Raw genomic sequence first — 20,862 nt, forward strand, 5'->3', positions numbered from 1 at the left:
GCTGCTGACATACTTTTTAACAAACTTTGCAGGTTGTTTAATACAACATCTGTGACGTGTATACGACTCAGAATGTTGCACTTGGGTTCCAAAACATTATCAAAAACTGTCAGTGGTGGATTGTCAAGAACAATGTACTGGGCAAGAGCTTCTGTTATTTTCAATGCCTGCAGGTTATCATTTGACATATTTCCTCTCCTAGCTAGAGTCTGCCGCAACGTTGGTTGATGCCACGTGCCACCACCAGAGGTAATTTCGCTGTACTCATTCCTAGGTTTACTTTTGAGATATTTAATTAGGCTACTAGTGTGTATTAACTTGTTTTCGTACCTCTACTTGATATTTTAGCTGAACATGGTTTACAGTGGTTTTCATTGTTAATTTTAAAGAACTACCACACCACAGACATTTTGTGTTCTGTTTAGTTTTTGTTTTGCTTCATAATGTTCACACAATCACTTATGAGTGTTAATAGTATCCATTATAGGCATCAGTGCATTTTTACGAGTACAAATACATGAGCACTGTATCGGTCCAAAGCCCAATATCAGTATTGGCATTTTTGCATTCCTAGATATAATATAGTGGAAATCTGAATTGGTCTATAACAAGGTTTTCATTATAGAAAAAAGCTATTAATAAAAAGGCTCATTCAAAATTGGTCTTATGCATGGGCTAACCTAGGATGCTGCCAAAATTGTAAAATAAAAAAATACTCAGAAATGATTCCTTGAGTAAGAGTTGAAGTACTTCGTCAAACTTTTATTTTCACTGAAGAAAGAACTATTTCAGTTAAAAAATACTTGAGCAAAAGTAAAACACATGTACTTTCAAAAGTCATCAAGTACATAAAGTGTTTATGTTAACAATAAAAATTGTGCCTTTGATCAGTGCATAACTACAGTCAGAGGAGCTTCTAATTTTCCTTCAAAACATATTATGTACTTAAACTGTAAAGCTTTCTGCTTCGCTTAAATAGTACCTGTTTTTCAAAATAACAACCGTGCTTGTCTAGGGTTTAAAAAAAATCCCTGCATTCCGGAACATTTCATTTTCAAACAACAATAGTCACGAGATGAATCCCATTAGCAGTAAAAAACATTAAAGAGCCACCACAAACTTCTTCCATTATAAATATGAAAATGCTGAAGATTTCAGACATCAAAGAGGATGCATTTATACTGCGACTTAAAAGTAAAAATCAAACAAGATGTGAACAGATGGTCTACCCTCTATCTCACATTAGCTGGGAGAATCAATACTGTAAATATGCAAATCCTTTCCAAGCTTTGTTTTCCATTTCACAGCATCCCTATACATATTAACAAAACATTCTTTAAGAAATTGGAATTAATTATAATCTGATTCATCTGGAATTAGAGACATCCACACATTCACAAGGCGACTCTACAAACACCTAAAACAGAAGGTGGCATGGCACTATCTAATTTTCAGTTTTATTACAGGCAGGCAAATATACATGCTATAAAGACCTGGAAATAAGATACAAATTGATGAATATACACAAGCCTTAACTGCAATAGAAATAAAATTATGCTGTACTTATTTATACGCCATGCTTTGTGCCCCAGTAAACACTAATTATCGTCAATATACTAATAATCCAATTGTTCATTGATATTCAAAATATGGAACAAATGCAGGATGCACTGTAAGGCAGATAAATTTTTATCTGTTGTACCTGAACATGATAATCAATTTTTTCAGCCCTCTCAAACTTGCGCAGTATTTAACCTTTGGAAAACATTCGGGATTAAATCACTTAAGAGAACTGTATTTAATGTTTTACCGTTTTACGAACAATTACATTTCAAATTTAACTTTCCAGCATCACAATTGTTCCACTACTTTCAAATCAGACATTTTGCTAAAATGAACCTACCCAATTTTCCACACCTCCCACCCATTTCTATTCCAGAAGATATATAAAAACCTAAGAATACTACATATAGAAGATAAGCATTTAATCATTCACCTTAAAATCTTTTATTGATCACATTTATCTTGTTTAAAATTGATCCAACCTGTGAATGTTGCAATCTAGCTCTAGCCTCACTGGGCCACAAGTTTGAGGAGTGTACCACATTAACATCACTTCAAACAAAAATCTTTAAATGTCAATCAGATAGCCTTGGTGTCATAATTACCCCAAACCCATTAACAGCTGTGTTTGATGTACTCACAGAGGGACCTTCAAGTGGAGCAAGAAAACACAGTTGTAATTGCCTACACCACACTACAAGCATGTAGACTTATCCCGTTTATCTGGAAGAATCCCAACCCACCTTTTGATGGTCTATATATTTGAAATTGGAAAAAAAAAAATCAAATTCTCACATAGAGGAAATGTTCAAAAGTTTTTTTTTTTTTTGTTTTTTTTTTTAAATATGGCAAGATCTATTTAATAAAATTTTAGAATAAGCATTTATATTGGATGAATAGAGATTCTCTCTCTTTTTATTTTTTTCCATGTTGTTGGCTCTCCTCTTTTTCTCTGGTGGAGTTTGAATTCTGTTTCGTTAAGTTCGACTTGATTGTATGGAATGTTTTTTTCTGTTATACAAGTTTAACTTAAATGTATGGAATATTACTTTCCTCCAATAAAATTACGAAAAAAAAAAGTTATTTTTAATATGGCTCTATTGAGTTTTTGTAAGGTCTTATGTAGTGCTCACAAGTTGTACATTGTACACACTAGATATGTATATTATGTGTGTAAAGTATTAACTTGTGGGACCAAAAGTAATATATTGTATGCACAACATATTATCGTGTGACCAAAAAATGTGTTTCTTGCTTCTTCAAGGACAAGTAGAGTAAGCCTTATGTGAGTGAAACTTTGTGAATACATATGGATTGGTGAACAAAGTTATACTTTAAACTCTGTTTTACAAAGACATTCTTTGTATTGTATCACACTATACTACTTTATACAAATGCAGGCTGCCATCCACATTGATCATGATTACTGAAACGTGCTACAAATTATTTATGTTAATTAATTTTTTTCCCACAACTAGTTAACAAAACTCAATTTCTATTACTCTTATTAAAAAAGACAGCAATAAACTGAGAAAGATGTTTTAATGTAGAGTGCAGCACTGAAACCTCTTAGTAGGGGTATAAACTACCTAATCTATGTGAATGACAGAAACACAGAAGAGTGTACAGACAGTTGGGGCTCCAGGATTGAATTAGTGTCACAGTGTTGACATGAAGTGTGAATATGACTTACACTGTGCCTCCCCTACTAAATACCCAGCAGCATTAGATGAGATGTCCCTAATCCAGAGAGAGATGAAAAAAATATAAAAATAAGTGAACATCTCACAACATTATTACTTCAATAGGCACACAATATTAAAAACAACCTCAGTGAAAATTAACATAAGTTGGGTTTATTACACTTTACTGAAACAGAGACTTAAATAGGACAATTATCACATTGAATTTCAGAATTGTAGTTTTGTTATTGACCTGAATTCTCTTAAGAAAGCTATGATTTTTCTTGCTTAGTTTGGTACCCAATTTTATCTTTACATTACTCTCGAGCACATGTGTAAACTATGCAATTTACCATAACTAAACTTAAAGCATATTATTAACTGTCCAACATAACCAGATGTGTACCAGTTGTCTCATAATGCATATTCCTATTTTAATACACTCCAGTAGATAAAATTTTCCCACACATACTGTACATAACAACTTTCAATAATATTACACTACAATAATTGAACTTCAGTATAACACAATAAAATGGAAAATACAAATCTGAGGGTCAGTGCTCTTCTGAAGAATACTCCTCTTCAGGAGTCAATTCTATTACATTTAAATGCTCTCTCCTGAATGAAATAACAAAAACAGATCTAATAAAAAAACCGCTCATAGATAACAGCAGTCACACACTTTGCAGTTTAGTGAAAGACAGAATAACACATGAAGTAATTCTTCAGTAATTTATAAAGACAAAAATATATCGCTGCTCCAAGTTCACTCTTAAACACAAATCTAGAATATTAACTTAACAAGTCACCTGTACTTTCCTTAGTCACTGCAGTTCTAGACTAGATTCTAATTGGCAGGGCAGTGTTCCATTAGCTTTCCCCAAATTCATATTCCATAATGTAACAAAAATACTCATCTCTGCTTGTATGAAAGCTGACAGACCTTTTATTAGCACTCAAATAAAAAGGGACAAACAAGATCTTGGCGTCCAGGCACAGGGAAATCTTTTGTGATTGTTCTTAAACCTCAAGTCTGTCTTGACCAGTTAATCAGCGACCTTTACAGTCAAGCTCACTCTAGTGTTCCATGGAAGTGTCTTGTGTATACAACAAATGGATATTGTTTACTTGATATATAACTTGAGATCTCAAGATATCACTTGTGCCCATAAAATATTTTTTGCACAAAATTCAAAAGACTCAGCTTGTTGGAATTCAAGGGGCTCAATTTAAGATAGCTTAAGATGAGGAATAAAATGCTTACCTCAACATGTTTCAATTAAATTTGAAGGCAAATTCATGAACACAGAGATTTCTTTAGGTGCTGGCTGGCACAGAAGACACTGCATATTTTCAAATAACCTTTGCAATTTACAAATTTGAGCAAAGTTTTCAAATACGGTCGTGGGGAAAATGCACAGTTTCCATGTGTTAACAGTAAGTGGGAAGCATGGGAACAGCCTCCAAATAAGCGCAAGTTGTGCTATGGCACTTTTACTTTTGAATGAGATACAGCAATCTATTGGCTGTGTCTAAGTAACGCTGAACTATAACTAGGCTGACCAGATTTTCATGATTGTAATACCTGGAAATATAACTAAGTAATGAACTAGTCTGCCCAACAAAGCGAACTTCCAGTTTGAGTGAATGCTGGTAGGACTGGTCGCCGCTACTCGCCAGTAACTAGGCTATTGATTTTGCTCTGACTGGTAATTTTGTTGGTATTTTTGCCGATATCTCTGCGTGGCTGTGTATACAATAGCTTCAGCCTAACCCCTGTTTCGTTTCGAAACTTACCTGGTTTGTTCTCTGGACACCTGAGCTGTCTGTGGTCGCACCTACAATGTGGACTGGTAGGATATTCACCTGGTTAATGTTTGTTTGGTGTCTTCTGTCGCTCGCTATCCTGCCTGCGATGGGCCTCCTCCAGTACTCCGCTGCGGAGCTTCTTCGACTGCGTTTCCTCCAGTCTGTGCTGCATTTTGACTCGGATATCATATTTCTCCCTCGTTGGAGATATATCCATCGTGGGTCCCGCTGGAGATTCTGAATAGACGCCTCAAAAGGAATTCACTCTTTCTGGTCCAACTCTCGGCACACTCCACGTAACATAGATAGGAATGCAGACCACAGTGTGTTAGCCAGCTTTGCTCGGTTGACTAACACCACTGTCAAATGCGACAGCAACAATGTCAGCTTTGGTCTACTGAACATCTGCTCACTCACGAGCAAGGGACATCTCATTCAGGATCTCCTTATTGACCGTATGTTTGACTTTCTCTGTTTAACCGAGACTTGGCAGCAACCTCAAAACTTCTCACAACTTAATGAATCCATCCAAATCCCCAGCCCCTTTTACTTTTTCTATTACTAAGCTCCCCCGTCTCATATCTTTTCGTAATATTAAATATATTAACTTGAATTCTCTGTCTTCTAGAATTGATTCTCAAATGGACTTTTATCATTTATCCACTCCCGTAGAATTGGTCTCGTATTATAACACTTGTCTCAATGGTATTCTTAATTCTCTTGCTCCGTTAAAAACCAGATTCGTTTCTTTTTCTGCCCCCTGAACTTCGGCTTCTGAAAGCTAAAGGAAGGCAACTTGAAAGGTTATATAAAAAATCTGGACTCTTTGTCCACAAAGAGAAGCATAAAATTCATATACTCTTTTACAAGGATTGTATAGCCCAAACTAAATCCAACTATTACACTCAGTTAATTACTAGTGATACAGGTAACATCAAGTCTTTGTTTTCACTACTTAATAATGTTACACAACCTCTAGACTCTTTACCATCTCACCTTTACTCAACTGCTTTCTGTAATTCTCTTATGTCCTTTTTTTAAATGAGAAAATCCAGAGGATACATCAGCACCTCGGTCCAGATTCTCTCTGTACTTCCTTTGAACTACACTCGCCTCTTCACTCTTTCTTCTTTCCAGCTTCCCACTTCCTCAAAAAGATCAGATCTCATCTGCAAATCTAAGTCATCCACTTGTCAGCTGGAACCCCTCCCTACAGTTCTGGTTAAAGCCTGCCACCCCTCTTTGGTCCCTCTCATTTCTGCCATAATTCACTCTTCTCTTACTACTGGTATTATTCCCTCATCTTTTAAAACTGCTGCAATAACCCCAATACTGAAAAAACCTGGTGCTGATCCTACTAACTTCAATAATTTTCACCCTATTTCTAATTTGCCCTTTATCTCTAAAAATCTTGAAAAAATAGTAGCTATCCAACTTCACTCCCACTTATCACATAATAATCTATGTGAAAATTTCCAGTCTGGTTTTCACCCCCTTCACAGTACAGAAACAGCACTTGTTAAAATTACCAATGACCTTCTTATGGCTGCTGACTCCAGTCTAATTACCATTCTCATCCTCCTTGATCTGAGTGCGGCCTTTGATACTATTTGTTATACCACTCTCCTTAATAGATTATCTTTGATTGGGATTACACATATTCCACTTGATTGGTTTAGATCCTACCTTTCAGGCCGCACTCAGTTCATTCAGCTTAAAACCTTGACATCCCAACCCACTGCTGTTACTTCAGGCGTGCCCCAGTTCTCTGTCCTTGGGCCTCTTCTTTTTATTATTTACCTTCTTCCCCTTGGCAATATTTTTCATAAATATAACATTAATTTCACTGTTATGCTGATGACACCTAGCTCTACCTTGTTAGTAAACCCATCTTTTCCTTTCCACCATCTTCGCTTGTCGACTGCATTGCTGAAATTAAATCCTGGTTTTCTTAGAATTTTCTTAAATTAAACAGTGGCAAAACTGAGGTTCTCCTCATTGGCTCAAAATCATCATTATCCAAAGTCAATAATCTTTCTCTTGTTATTGATAACTCTGTTGTTTCCCCTTCACCTCAGGTCAAGAGTCTGGGTGTCATCCTCGACAGTACTCTATCTTTCCAATCTCACACTAATAACATCACCCGGTACGCTTACTTCCACCTATGTAATATTAATCGCATCTGCCCCTCCCTCACTCCTCATACCACTGCCATTCTTGTACACAGTCTTGTTACTTCTCGTCTCGACTACTATTCACTCCTCTTTTGTCTCTCTAATAAATCTCTCCAAAAGCTTCAGCTAGTCCAGAATTCTGCAGCATTATCATCATTACTTGAACCATATCTATTCACCATATTACTCCAGTCCTGCAGCAGCTTCATTGGCTCCTGATTAAGTCTCGAATTGATTTTAAAATTCTGCTATTAACATTTAAGACTATTCATAACCTTGCTCCTCCATATCTGTCCAACCTTCTCCATGTTGCCATTCCCTCCCGTAACCTTAGATCCTCTTCTTCCATCCATCTGACTGTCCCTCTTGCCTGTCTAACCACCATGGAGAGCAGAGCATTCAGCTGTTCTGCTCCCAAGCTCTGGAATTCATTACCTACCGAGCTTAGAAATACCAAATCATTATTGTCCTTCAAATGTAAACTTAAAACGCATCTGTTTAAAATGGCTTTTTCTTTATGATTACAGTGGCTTTGTTTGGTTTTATTTTTTTATATTTTCTGATGTTTTAAGTAGTTTATAGTGTGTCTTTTATTCATTTATTGTTTGTTTGTTTGTTTGTTCGGCGTCCTTGAGTTCTCAGAAAGGCGCCTTGTATAAATAAAATGTATTATCATTATTATTATACTTTGTTATTTCACATCTCTGGATGTAGCCATTCAAAATTAATTAAAATAGAAATACAAATGTATTCTGTATTTTTCAAATCAATATTCCAGCCATTAGACTTATTCACATGGATTAAAGAATCTTCTTTAATCCATTTACCATTATTCATAAAATAACTCATCCACAGCTAGATGCATGCCCACCATCATCCTCAAGTTTACGTGTCTCCAGTGAACAGTAGCTAGTGCCACAGTGTGTGTTTTGACACAAAGTTTGCAGTGACAGGGCCGACTAATTATAGGCCTTCAGACTGTAAAGTTTGTGATGGAGAGAGCGATTTATTCTAACTCTAATGTTAGTGAAGCATATGAAAGTGATGATTTTGTTCAATCAACAATTGATTATGCCACATCTGAATAGAGTGCTTAGCAAAAAAAGAAAAATGTCAGTTGGAGTATTTCCAAAATATTGTCAATTTGTCTAAAAATAGTGTCACATGTTCAGAAATCTCTCTTTTTTCTACAAAACTATCTCAACTTTTAACTGCCTCCAGATCTTTGGTAGACTAACGCCTACAATTAGGAAAAGTAATTTACTTCAAAAGGATAAAAAACAAAAATACGTTCAGCCTCTTGGCCATTGTCTTGATCAACAAATTGCAAAACCATAAAAAAAGAGGCATTTTGAAACAAATAAAACTGGCATTACCAAAATGAATAAGGAAATATGCCATTAAGAAAAGCCCCATTGTTAAATAAAATAAATAGCAGTAAAAGCAAGGTCATTTTAAAACAAAATATGCAATAAAAGGATGGTAACTAAAACAAAAATTTGTAATAATTAGATAACTTGTTTATGTATTTTTTTTTTCAGAATTATACCAATTTTATTTATATATAGCTATGCACTGACATGGCAAATAATCCCCCCAAACCAACCCCTGGCAGAGAGGGTTCCCTGTTGCCAACACCATCTCCCTTTTGAGGAGTAGTTCTGAGGGTATTGCCTGAAAACTAGTGATCTCATTTCCTCTCCTACAATAAAACCTCACAAGCCACCGGAAGTGATCATTCATTAATGGACCCACATTAGAGATATGGAGCTCTGCCTCAGAAGTGGATCAAATTTATATACACATGGAAGCTGAATTTTCAAAAACAATGAGCCTCAGTTATAGTGCCACCAATTAATCAAATGTATGAAAAGTACTATGTTCCCAAGTACTTTTCTATATGCAATATTTGTATTTTTGTTTTAATAATTTTACATACAATTGCCCTTGAGTAAAACATTCCTGCCATAGATCACTTCCATCCATCCATCCATCCATCCATTGTCTCCCGCTTATCCGAGGTCGGGTCGCGGGGGCAGCAGCTTGAGCAGAGATGCCCAGACTTCCCTCTCCCCGGCCACTTCTTCTAGCTCTTCCGGGAGAATCCCAAGGCGTTCCCAGGCCAGTCGAGAGACATAGTCCCTCCAGCGTGTCCTGGGTCTTCCCCGGGGCCTCCTCCCGGTTGGACGTGCCCGGAACACCTCACCAGGGAGGCGTCCAGGAGGCATCCTGATCAGATGCCCGAGCCACCTCATCTGACTCCTCTCGATGCGGAGGAGCAGCGGCTCTACTCTGAGCCCCTCCCGGATGACTGAGCTTCTCACCCTATCTTTAAGGGAAAGCCCAGACACCCTGCGGAGGAAACTCATTTCAGCCGCTTGTATTCACGATCTCGTTCTTTCGGTCACTACCCATAGCTCATGACCATAGGTGAGGGTAGGAACATAGATCGACTGGTAAATTGAGAGCTTCGCCTTGCGGCTCAGCTCCTTTTTCACCACGACAGACCGATGCAATGCCCGCATTACTGCGGATGCCGCACCGATCCGCCTGTCGATCTCACGCTCCATTCTTCCCTCACTCGTGAACAAGACCCCGAGATACTTGAACTCCTCCACTTGGGGCAGGATCTCGCTACCAACCCTGAGAGGGCACTCCACCCCTTTTCCGGCTGAGGACCATGGTCTCGGATTTGGAGGTGCTGATTCTTATCCCAGCCGCTTCACACTCGGCTGCGAACCGATCCAGAGAGAGCTGAAGATCACGGCCTGATGAAGCAAACAGGACAACATCATCTGCAAAAAGCAGTGACCCAATCCTGAGCCCACCAAACCGGACCCCCTCAACACCCTGGCTGCGCCTAGAAATTCTGTCCATAAAAGTTATGAACAGAATCGGTGACAAAGGGCAGCCCTGGCGGAGTCCAACTCTCACTGGAAACGGGTTCGACTTACTGCCGGCAATGCGGACCAAGCTCTGGCACCGATCGTACAGGGACTGAACAGCCCTTATCAGGGGGGCCGGTACCCCATACTCTCGGAGTACCCCCCACAGGATTCCCCGAGGGACACGGTCGAATGCCTTTTCCAAGTCCACAAAACACATGTAGACTGGTTGGGCAAACTCCATGCACCCTCCAGGACCCTGCTAAGGGTATAGAGCTGGTCCACTGTTCCGCGACCAGGACGAAAACCACACTGTTCCTCCTGAATCCGAGGCTCGACTATCCGACGGACCCTCCTCTCCAGGACCCCTGAATAGACTTTTCCAGGGAGGCTGAGGAGTGTGATCCCTCTGTAGTTGGAACACACCCTCCGATCCCCCTTCTTAAAGAGGGGGACCACCACCCCGGTCTGCCAATCCAGAGGCACTGTCCCTGATGTCCATGCGATGTTGCAGAGGCGTGTCAGCCAAGACAGTCCTACAACATCCAGAGCCTTGAGGAACTCCGGACGTATCTCATCCACCCCCGGGGCCCTGCCACCAAGGAGTTTTTTGACCACCTCGGTGACCTCAGTCCCAGAGATGGGGGAGCCCACCTCTGAGTCCCCAGGCTCTGCTTCCTCATTGGAAGGCATGTTAATGGGATTGAGGAGGTCTTCGAAGTACTCCCCCCACCGACCCACAACGTCCCGAGTCGAGGTCAGCAGCGCACCATCCCCACCATATACAGTGTTGACACTGCACTGCTTCCCCTTCCTGAGACGCCGGATGGTGGACCAGAATCTCCTCGAAGCCGTCCGAAAGTCATTCTCCATGGCCTCCCCAAACTCCTCCCACGCCCGAGTTTTTGCCTCAGCAACCACCAAAGCCGCATTCCGCTTGGCCTGCCGGTACCTATCAGCTGCCTCCGGGGTCCCACAGGACAAAAGGGTCCTGTAGGACTCCTTCTTCAGCTTGACGGCATCCTTCACTGCCGGTGTCCACCAGCGGGTTCGGGGATTGCCGCCACGACAGGCACCGACCACCTTACGGCCACAGCTCCGGTCAGCTGCCTCAACAATAGAGGCACGGAACATGGCCCATTCAGACTCAATGTCCCCCACCTCCCTCGGGATGTGGTCGAAGTTCTGCCGAAGGTGGGAGTTGAAGCTACTTCTGACAGGGGGCTCTGCCAGACGTTCCCAGCAGACCCTCACAACACGTTTGGGCCTACCACGCCTGACCGGCATCTTCCCCCACCATCGAAGCCAACTCACCACCAGGTGGTGATCAGTTGACAGCTCCGCCCCTCTCTTCACCCGAGTGTTCAAGACATGTGGCCGCAAGTCCGACGACACGACCACAAAGTCGATCATCGAACTGAGGCCTAGGGTGTCCTGGTGCCAAGTGCACATATGAACACCCCTATGCTTGAACATGATGTCCGTTATGGACAATCCGTGACGAGCACAGAAGTCCAATAACAAAACACCGCTCGGGTTCAGATCAGGGGGGCCATTCCTCCCAATCACGCCCTTCCAGGTCTCACTGTCATTGCCCACGTGAGCATTGAAGTCTCCCAGCAGAACGAGGGAGTCCCCAGAAGGTATGCCCTCTAGCACCCCCTCCAGGGACTCCAAAAAGGGTGGGTACTCCGAACTGCTGTTCGGTGCATACGCACAAACAACAGTTAGGACCCGTCCCCCCACCCGAAGGCGGAGGGAGGCTACCCTCTCGTCCACCGGGGTAAACCCCAATGTACAGGCTCCAAGTTGGGGGGCAATAAGTATACCCACACCTGCTCGGCGCCTCTCACCGGGGCAACTCCAGAGTGGTAGAGAGTCCAGCCCCTCTCAAGGAGATTGGTTCCAGAGTCCAAGCTGTGCGTCGAGGTGAGTCCGACTATATCTAGCCGGAACCTCTCAACTTCGCGCACTAGCTCAGGCTCCTTCCCCTTCAGAGAGGTGACATTCCACGTCCCAAGAGCCAGTTTCTGTAGCCGAGGATCGGACCGCCAAGGTCCCCGCCTTCGGCCACCACCCAACTCACACTGCACCCGACCTCCTTGGCCCCTCCCATAGGTGGTGAGCCCATGGGAAGGGGGACCCACGTTGCCTCTTCGGGCTGTGCCCGGCCGAGCCCCATGGGTGCTAGATCACTTCCTGTTTTTTTTTTTTTCAAGGCCATTTTATAAAGAAAAAAAAAAAAAAATAGATCACTTCCTGTTTTTCTTTATAAATGGCCTTGAAATTTGTTGATGGTCACTGGAAAACGCAATTTTACAGGAAACTGTATTCTTTTAAATTCTAACAGGTAATTAGTTAAATAATGGGAATTTCTTGTATAATTTCACCCTGTAGCCCATCCTGTAAAAAATTGTAACTTCAGTGAGAGTTTAAGGTAATGCTTTGATCTGTATTCTTGTATCATTAAAAAGTTTTGGAGTGTTTAGATCAAAAGCAATGCAAACATTTAAATATGCAAACCAAAGAAAATAATAAAAAAAAATTATTTGATTATAAAATCCAGCATGCACACATTGCTACACAATTTACCTTTCTAAATGATCATACAACTACACGTGGACTATGCTAATCATTTTCATACACATGTAATCACGATGCTGCAGAACTTCACTGGCTGGTACAGCATCCTCAATTCTTATGCACAGAGACCTGTCAACTGCATTCAAGAGTACCTGGCTAAGTTCTGTAAATGACAGTGTAGTGGCTTGTGTGTTAACAGAATATAACTGCTTATGGATAAAAACAAGCAGCTTTATTCTCACTAGATGCCCTTATTGCAATATAAGTGCAATACTGTACAGTGTTCTGACTACATTAAGAAAGCCAGACATTTCTGCAAATTTTCTTTTTAAGTTGGTAAAAATGTGCTATGTACGTACAACCACACCACATGAAAACTATATGTATTGCCCTCACTGATTTTTTAATGATTTCTTGTATAGCGAACAAGAAGGAGTGAAGCTTGGCTGAGATATTCCTGACTTGTCACCAGTTTCCTGAGAAGTGACAACAGGTAGCTTATAGAAACTGATGAAAAACCAAAAAGTATTTCAGTGCAAATATGCAGCATTGACTCCCTTAAAAGGGAACTAAAATACAGTCAACACATCATAATTATTACTTCTGAGGTGTAATACGTTTATCAAGTCAACATACATTTTAACAGTAACTCTGATATGAATTATTATACACAAGTCCTCATTTAATTGGTTTGGCTACATTTCCCTACTTTATCAAGGGTGTTGTCATTTTCCCGTTTCTCCAAAATGTTGCATATGGATGGGTCAGAGCTGTCACAAACATATGCACATGCTCCTGTTAAGTGCAAACATTTGCGTGGAAAGCCGAGCACACACATTTCACGCCACATTTTGTGCACATGAAAGTTTTATAAACCTGACTTCAGGGCACTACCAATGCACCATAAAATATAATGCTCAACTGGCAGTATTATGTAAAGCTGTTGTAGTGAGAGCCTAGGACAACATGCAAGTACTTTAAAGAAGTCAAATCAGACTGGCCAACAAAGAAGTAAAATAAATATGATTTAATGCTATAAAAATACAGGATACATGTTAAATAAAGGAACGGAAATGTGTACAATTTACAAAAAGTGTTTTTACCTTTTAATGTCCAAATCTTCTTTAATTATAAAAAAGAAATCAATGTAGTAGGTTAAAGCAATTGAAGCCAATATCCAAAATACAGAGTGAAAATTGATTCTGGGCAATGGTTTTTCTTTCTTCTCTTTATCTTCTGAATCTACAAAATAAATATTTCATTAATACATACCATAAAGAAATTGTTCAAAAATGTACAGTCATAATTTCCTTTAAATTTACAGTAATTTCAGGGGTTATTTGAAGCATACTAACTAATAGCAACAATAAAAATTCAACCATAAATAATTTAAATTTAGACTAGTCTGAATAATGTACACACATTTAACAGTAAGGTTCATTCATTAGCTGCAATTTACAAATAAAAACAATAAAAAAAAAAATAAACATATTACTTAAACCATTGCTTCTCAACTCCAAATAAAGTCAAAGCTGGACCTCATTTAGAACACCCATTAAAGAAAATCTCTGTTTAACAGGCTCAATCCTACTGTCATCTAATAATGGAAAAGCACATTCAGAATACAAAACTGAAATGATTGATGGGGGTTGAGGTATTTTCTATAAAATGTGTTAAAAGTATCTTAACATACTCAATATTTAGTACTGAATTAGCAACTATTATTCTCCTCCTTGAAAACTACGGAGCTACAGCCAGAAAGTTGCTAAATCAATCATGACACAGTTACTCCGCATGCCGAGTCTTGTTCCCTCTTTCTTTTTCTCGGAAGTCAAATTAACAGGATCCTACAAGCCTGTATTAAAAGCAAGTAAAGTGTATTAAAATCTCATTCCGGCCATTAGACTAAAAAGCTTCAAGCAATTTTGAATGTTTGACATACATCATCACTACAGTACTGCTTAGAAGTAATGCTTGTGCTGTACTCTGTAAAGTAGTGCCAGATACATCACTGCTGCTTCACACCCCAGGCATTGCATGTTCTCTCCATGTCTTATTTTGTTCTACTCATCACATCCCAAAGAAGTGCATGTAAAGTGTTTATTAACTGTTATTCGACCCAGTGTGAATGGTGTGGTTGAGTGTGCCCAGCAATTAAATGGTATCCTGTTATGGGTGGGTTCCACCCTTGTGTCCTCTGCAACTAAGAGAGGCACCAGGTATAAAAAATAATTTCTTTTAATTATCTAAATTATTTCTTTAAAATATAAAAAAGAATTTCTTCATATCACAGTACTTTTTAAACATTTTAATAGAAGTGCTGCCTTGCAATACTTTCCACATGCCTAAGCACAGACAAACACAAATCCCATTTCGTTATAAGGACAGTTCGAAAAGAAATTAAATGCTCATCAATAAATTACAATTAAGGATACAAACTGAGGCGACTATATTTTTCACGTTGGTCCAGGAGGGGAAAAATACTTGGTCCCCAGATGTACTATTACCAGTTAGATGCCAGATATTAATATGTCAGTGATTAACATGGAGGGTTTTACCAAAAGTACAATTTTATATTTACCCCCCCCCCCCCCCGACCCCCTTTCAATGGCAAATTTTAAACAACTTCTTCATCTTTTCCCACTTCTATGTGGGGTCGATGTGCTTGATCATCCTTTTTCCAAACAGCTCATTCCGTTTTACTTTATCCATTCACCTCTGCTTTGGCCTGCCTCGCTTTCTCTTCCCATGTACTGTCATTCCAGACATCACTGTTCTGCCCACATACTCATTGTCTCTCCTCACCACATATTCATAGCACTTTAACCTACTTTCCTGTACTTTCTTATATCTCTCCCACTTTTGTTGTACCTCTGATTGTGTCATTTGTTATCCTGTCCTTTTTCGTAAGTCCACACACCCATCTCAATATTCTCTAATTAGAAATTCAAACAAAAATGTAACAAGGAAGGGAGCTGATTGACCTATTGAGATTATTAAAGAAGTAAATCAAAGTAAAGGACTTATTTATGCATGGACTTAATCGTCATATTCCGCCATACAATTACTTCATTGAGGTTGCCAACCGTAATATTTTCATATACTGTATTTGCATTCACTATATGCTGTTGATACTACAATAGAAGTAAACCGCTGATAAACAGGCTAGTTATAATCGGGATGACAATTTATTGTGTTGATTTCAGTTGAATAAAGCATAATTTAAAAATACTTTGGACTTGCAAGTCATAATACCTTCATTATAGTTTTATTGAGGAGTATAAAAACGGAGGGGGAATGTTAAACTCAAAAAGGATCGAGAAACGGCACAACAAATGTATTTAATACGAAGCGTTTATCCTCAAAGTAGTATTACAAGAACAAATGCAAACCAAGATCAAAACACTGACATTTAAAATTAGTTTCAGTTAGAGGCAAATAAGTTAATTTGGTAAGTGGGTGTTTTTGGCGAACAAAAATAAATGTCAAGATAAAATAAGATGAAAATGAATAAAACAGAAAAGTAGAAAAGATGTTGTTACTGGTTGTTTAAAAAGTACATCTTATAAAGTTTGCCTCAGTGACGCACCACTCTTTCACTTTTAATCAAAAGACTCATGAATGAAACCTCAAATAAATTAAATAATATTACAAAATGCACAAAACAGAATGATCACCTTCTAGTGAAGATTACTTGACTTACTATAGTTTGTGCCGCTTTGTCCTGGACTTCCTTGAATTAATAATTCTGCTTTTTGCCTAAACCTATTTCGCAAAGCAGCTAATTCGCCATCCTCTGCCATCTTGCCGCTCTCAGTTCAAGACCTGACTCCTCGTAGTACTGTACTGTCAATCATACCTTAGGGGCGGGACAAAATTAGTTGAATAGCGAGGGCAGCATGCACCTCGTCTGTTTACTTCCGGATGAGGCTGGAGGTCAAGTCGTAAAGTGAAAAGGGGCTAGTTGAAGCGAAAAGTGGTGTCATCAATCTGTTTGTTTAATTTAATCATTTTTGAATATGTTAGGGGATATTGGTAATTACATAAAGTGATGGTAGAAATGGTAGTGCTGTAGATAGAATGACAACTCTCAGGCTTTATCTCAGTCTCACACTGGTTACCATCGTATATAATAAACTTATTTTCAGGAGACCGTCCCTTAAAATATAAACGAATCTAATGGGAACATATTTACAAATAGGCAATCCGATGTCAGTATGCCTAAAGGAGATGATGGAACAGAACTTTGCACTGATTTGAGACGTACTAAAGGGCAAAATGGATTTTCCCACCCTGACACAAATGCGCATGAAAACTTATGATTAATAATAATAATAATGATTAAAAAATACTGAAGTGAGCAATTTTATGGCCAATAAATTAAAATTAAATCTCGTAACAGTGGGTGGTGAATACTATTCAACGTTTAGTAGTTCTAATTTGCAAATAAACTAGTACCCTGTCCACAGTTGTTTTTTGCCTTGCTCCATAGCTGCTGGGGTGAGACTATGGCCCCTTTCAAACTTAAACTGGATTAATTATGTTCGGAAAATTGATGGGTTGATTTGCCGAAGAGTACTAATAATTACAGAAACATAAATGTCACAAAAATACAAACAAGTGATTAAAGAACATTAAGAGATAACCATAGTTGTATTCTTTTTCTAAATTTTGCATGGCACCTTGAGAAACATTAAATATGGTGACATTTCCGCTAAAGACAGCAGCAGCACATAACTAGAAGACTGAGTATATGTAAGTCTTAAGATTTTATTACTAGTAATTAGTTGATCAGGTCAATTTAAAATTGAGAAAAATACAATTGATTACCCAAAATAAATTGTATTTTTTGAACAAAAATATTTTCATGTATGCTGCATGATCTCAATACTATCATCAATCCAATTTTACAAAATGTTCATGTAAGCTGCCATCCACAGTTAGTAGTTCCTCTTCTGCGCCCTTTGCTGTAAAGATATTCTTTAGCTTACTTAGAAAAAATACTAGGGAAATAGTGACTTCAAAAGCTTTTAATGGATTGTCTCTCTACCCCACCATTACTTTACAAAATGTATTTTACGTCTATTTTTTAGAGTGTACTCAATGATCACAAGATATGGCTCTGCTATAGGATGTCAAGCCTTTTGCTACAAGATTTTTACATTTTGAAATGATCATTGAGAGATGCAACATTAGTGTTAGCATTTAAATCAAAGCTAAAGGCTCCATACTTTAGAGTAGTATTCTCTTAATAACACTGTAATTTTAGCTGTATGTCTCATCGGTTTGTTGTCTTTTTCATTGTTGCGGTCCTGCTGTGGCAATTGGCGCATGAATGGTCTGAAGCCGGTGACATCACTGGTGATGGGCACAGCATCCAGGTAACATCTTATTTAACACAAATATTTGCACCACCGAGCCCTTGTGTATGGGAGAGAAGCAGAAGGGCCATTTGGCCTAAGTTAAGTACAAATTGTCTTCCCATTGTTCCAGAGAACAGTCGATCCCTAGAATTTTACCTTCTCTTTGAATCCTGTGCAATTAATTATTACTGTGTACACCACCCTTTCCTGTATAAGTTTTTTTATTTTGTGACATATAAAATGTGTTCTGTGGTTGCTTAGATCTCTATATGAATATATTACCCTGCTACAAATTCTGTCATTGAAATTTGCAAGTGTCGCAATGGCTACAGTGTACTTTAATTGCACATAGATGTACACATGTGCCAAATTATCTAGAAATAAAAATAACTACTTTGAGATTAATGTAACTAGCTACACCTTTAGCTGCTCTTAAAAACAAAATAGTAAAAAGCAGGTATTAAACATTTCCGTTACACTCTAGATAATTAAATCTATCAAAAAAGGAAGCATACAGTATTTTCAGGAAGCATCTGAGAAAGTTTAACTTGTAATAACTTTGAATTTTTGATTTAACTGCATTCATTTTCAGAACTGGTTTTGGATTAGTACACTAATTAGATCCAAGCATATTATTTTGTAATTAAAATATAGAGAAAAAAGAAGCACTAAATAAATATAAATCCTTACTTTTTATTGTTGAAATACTGTATAAGTATGGAAGCATTATGCAGTATATAGAGTGCCTTGGGAAAATATTCATCCCTCAAATTAATTCTCTTATTTTACTGCATAACATTAGAACATTAGAAAAACTGTGATGAGAACAGGCCATTCAGTCCAACCAAGCTTAACAATCCTATCCATCTAATTTCTCCAAAATAACATCAAGTAGAATTCTGAATGTCCCTAGAGTCCAACTGTCTACCACATCACTTGGTAACTTATTCCATGTGTGTGTAGTTCTCTGTGAAGAAAATTTTTCAAGTATTTGTGCAAAATCTACCCGTAACAAGTTTCCAACTGTGTTCTTGTGTTTTAAAAGTCGTTTTAAAATAAAAGCCTTGGATCAACTGTACTAATTTCTTTCATAATTTTGAAAACTTTAATCATGTCACCTCTTAATCTCCATTTACTAAAACAGAAAAGTTTAAACCCTTTTAATCTTTCTTTGTAATTCATACCCTGCGGTCTTAAAATCAGTTTAGTCGCTCTTCTCTGGACTTTTTCTAGTGTTGGTATGTCTTTTGTAGCCCAAAGATTAATATTGCTCACAGTACTCCAGGTGAGGCCTCCCTGGTGCATTATAAAGCTTAAATATAACCTCCATGGTCGTGTACTGTACTTAACCTGCTATATAACGTAATATTCTCTTAGCATTCTTAATGGCTTTTTAACACTGTCTAGAGGTTGATAGTAACGAGTCCACTACAACTATTAAGTCATTTTTATGAGGTGTGCTTTCAATTTTCAGACCTCTCATGGTATATTCAAAACTAATGTTTTTACTTATTACATGTAATGTCTTACATTTAGGTACAAGCCTGCCAACGCACCTAGCTTAGTATGATTTGCGAACTTAACCAGCTTTTTTTAATATACCTATTCAGATTATTTATATATACAGTATATATATAGGGTGGTCCAGATCTAATTATGCAATTTTCATTACACTAGTGTGTGTGTATATATATATATATAATATATATATATATATATATATATATATATATATATATATATATATATATATATATATATATATATATAAATAAATATATATAAATAGCAATGGCCCCAGCATTGATCCCTGAGGGTCATCACTCTGAACATCATCAGGTCTGATATGGTTCCTCACACCGTAATCCTCTACTTTCGATTATTTAGCCAATTCTGCACCTGTCACTACAGCCTGAACTACCAGTCCTTTTAGTTTGATGCCCAATCTCTAAAGTAAGACCTCATCACATGCTTCTTGGAAATCAAGATAAACAATTTCATATGCACCACTCTGATAGTAGCTTTTTGTTGCTTCCTCATTGAATTCTAGCATATTAGTAAAACACAATCTCCCTTGTCTGAAGCCATTTATTTTTTATTATTTTGGCATTGTTTTATGTTAGAAAAAAATTAAGAAAATAAAAAGATATATGCTATTTTCATAGCTATTCAATTCTTGACTTATTAGCTCAGGGAATGCAGACCTCTGACCTAGTACAACAGATTGGCTTCTGTATGTCAGGTGTAGCGCAGCACTGATCACCTCCTGTGCTGGGTATATCTGTGGGCAACTTTTATTGTTAGTAGCCTTTTCCCTTTATATTGCATTTGTTCTTTCAATAATTTGTATAGTTTAATTACCAAACATTATTTATATTGTCACAGACAACTGGGGTTCTGACCCGGCCAGGACGCCTAAAAGGACCAGGAGGTCGCATGAATAGCTTCCGGGCCACGAGAGGGCAACCAACCTGGAGCAGGAGAGGACCACGGGAAAAGAGAGAAAAGGTTCTAACTTGTTGGGACCCGTGGCCACCGCCAGAGGGCGCCTTAAACCTCGTGGGACCTGGAAATAGTTACTTCCGCCACACTCGGCAAGATGGCGGAGGAACCTGCCGGGGACACCAGGAGTGCTTCTGGTGCAAAGGGCAGCACTTCCGCCACACCAGGAAGTGCTGCCAGATGGATGTCATCAGTCACCTGGAGCACATCTGGGCAGGAATAAAAGGGGCCGCCATCCAGCAATCTGGGAGCCAGAGTTGGGAGTGGGAGTAGGACAAAGTTCCCAGGAGGAGACAGG

The 20,862-nt window shown here is 38.7% G+C and overlaps 1 protein-coding gene across 1 annotated transcript in view; it reads right to left on the minus strand.

Moving 5' to 3' along the window:
- tmem128 (transmembrane protein 128) overlaps positions 1-16,556 on the minus strand; it is a 31,278-nt gene extending 14,722 nt beyond the window's left edge. The window contains exons 1-2 of the mRNA XM_028801823.2: positions 16,403-16,556; positions 13,803-13,941 (exon numbers count right to left, since the gene is read on the minus strand). Of these exons, the coding sequence (XP_028657656.1) occupies positions 13,803-13,941; positions 16,403-16,502 (239 nt within the window). The 5' untranslated portion in view covers positions 16,503-16,556. The remainder of the gene's footprint in view (positions 1-13,802; positions 13,942-16,402) is intronic.
- Positions 16,557-20,862: the final 4,306 nt, after the last annotated feature.

The sequence above is a fragment of the Erpetoichthys calabaricus genome, chromosome 5 (assembly GCF_900747795.2).
Source record: "Erpetoichthys calabaricus chromosome 5, fErpCal1.3, whole genome shotgun sequence".
NCBI lineage: Eukaryota > Metazoa > Chordata > Cladistia > Polypteriformes > Polypteridae > Erpetoichthys > Erpetoichthys calabaricus.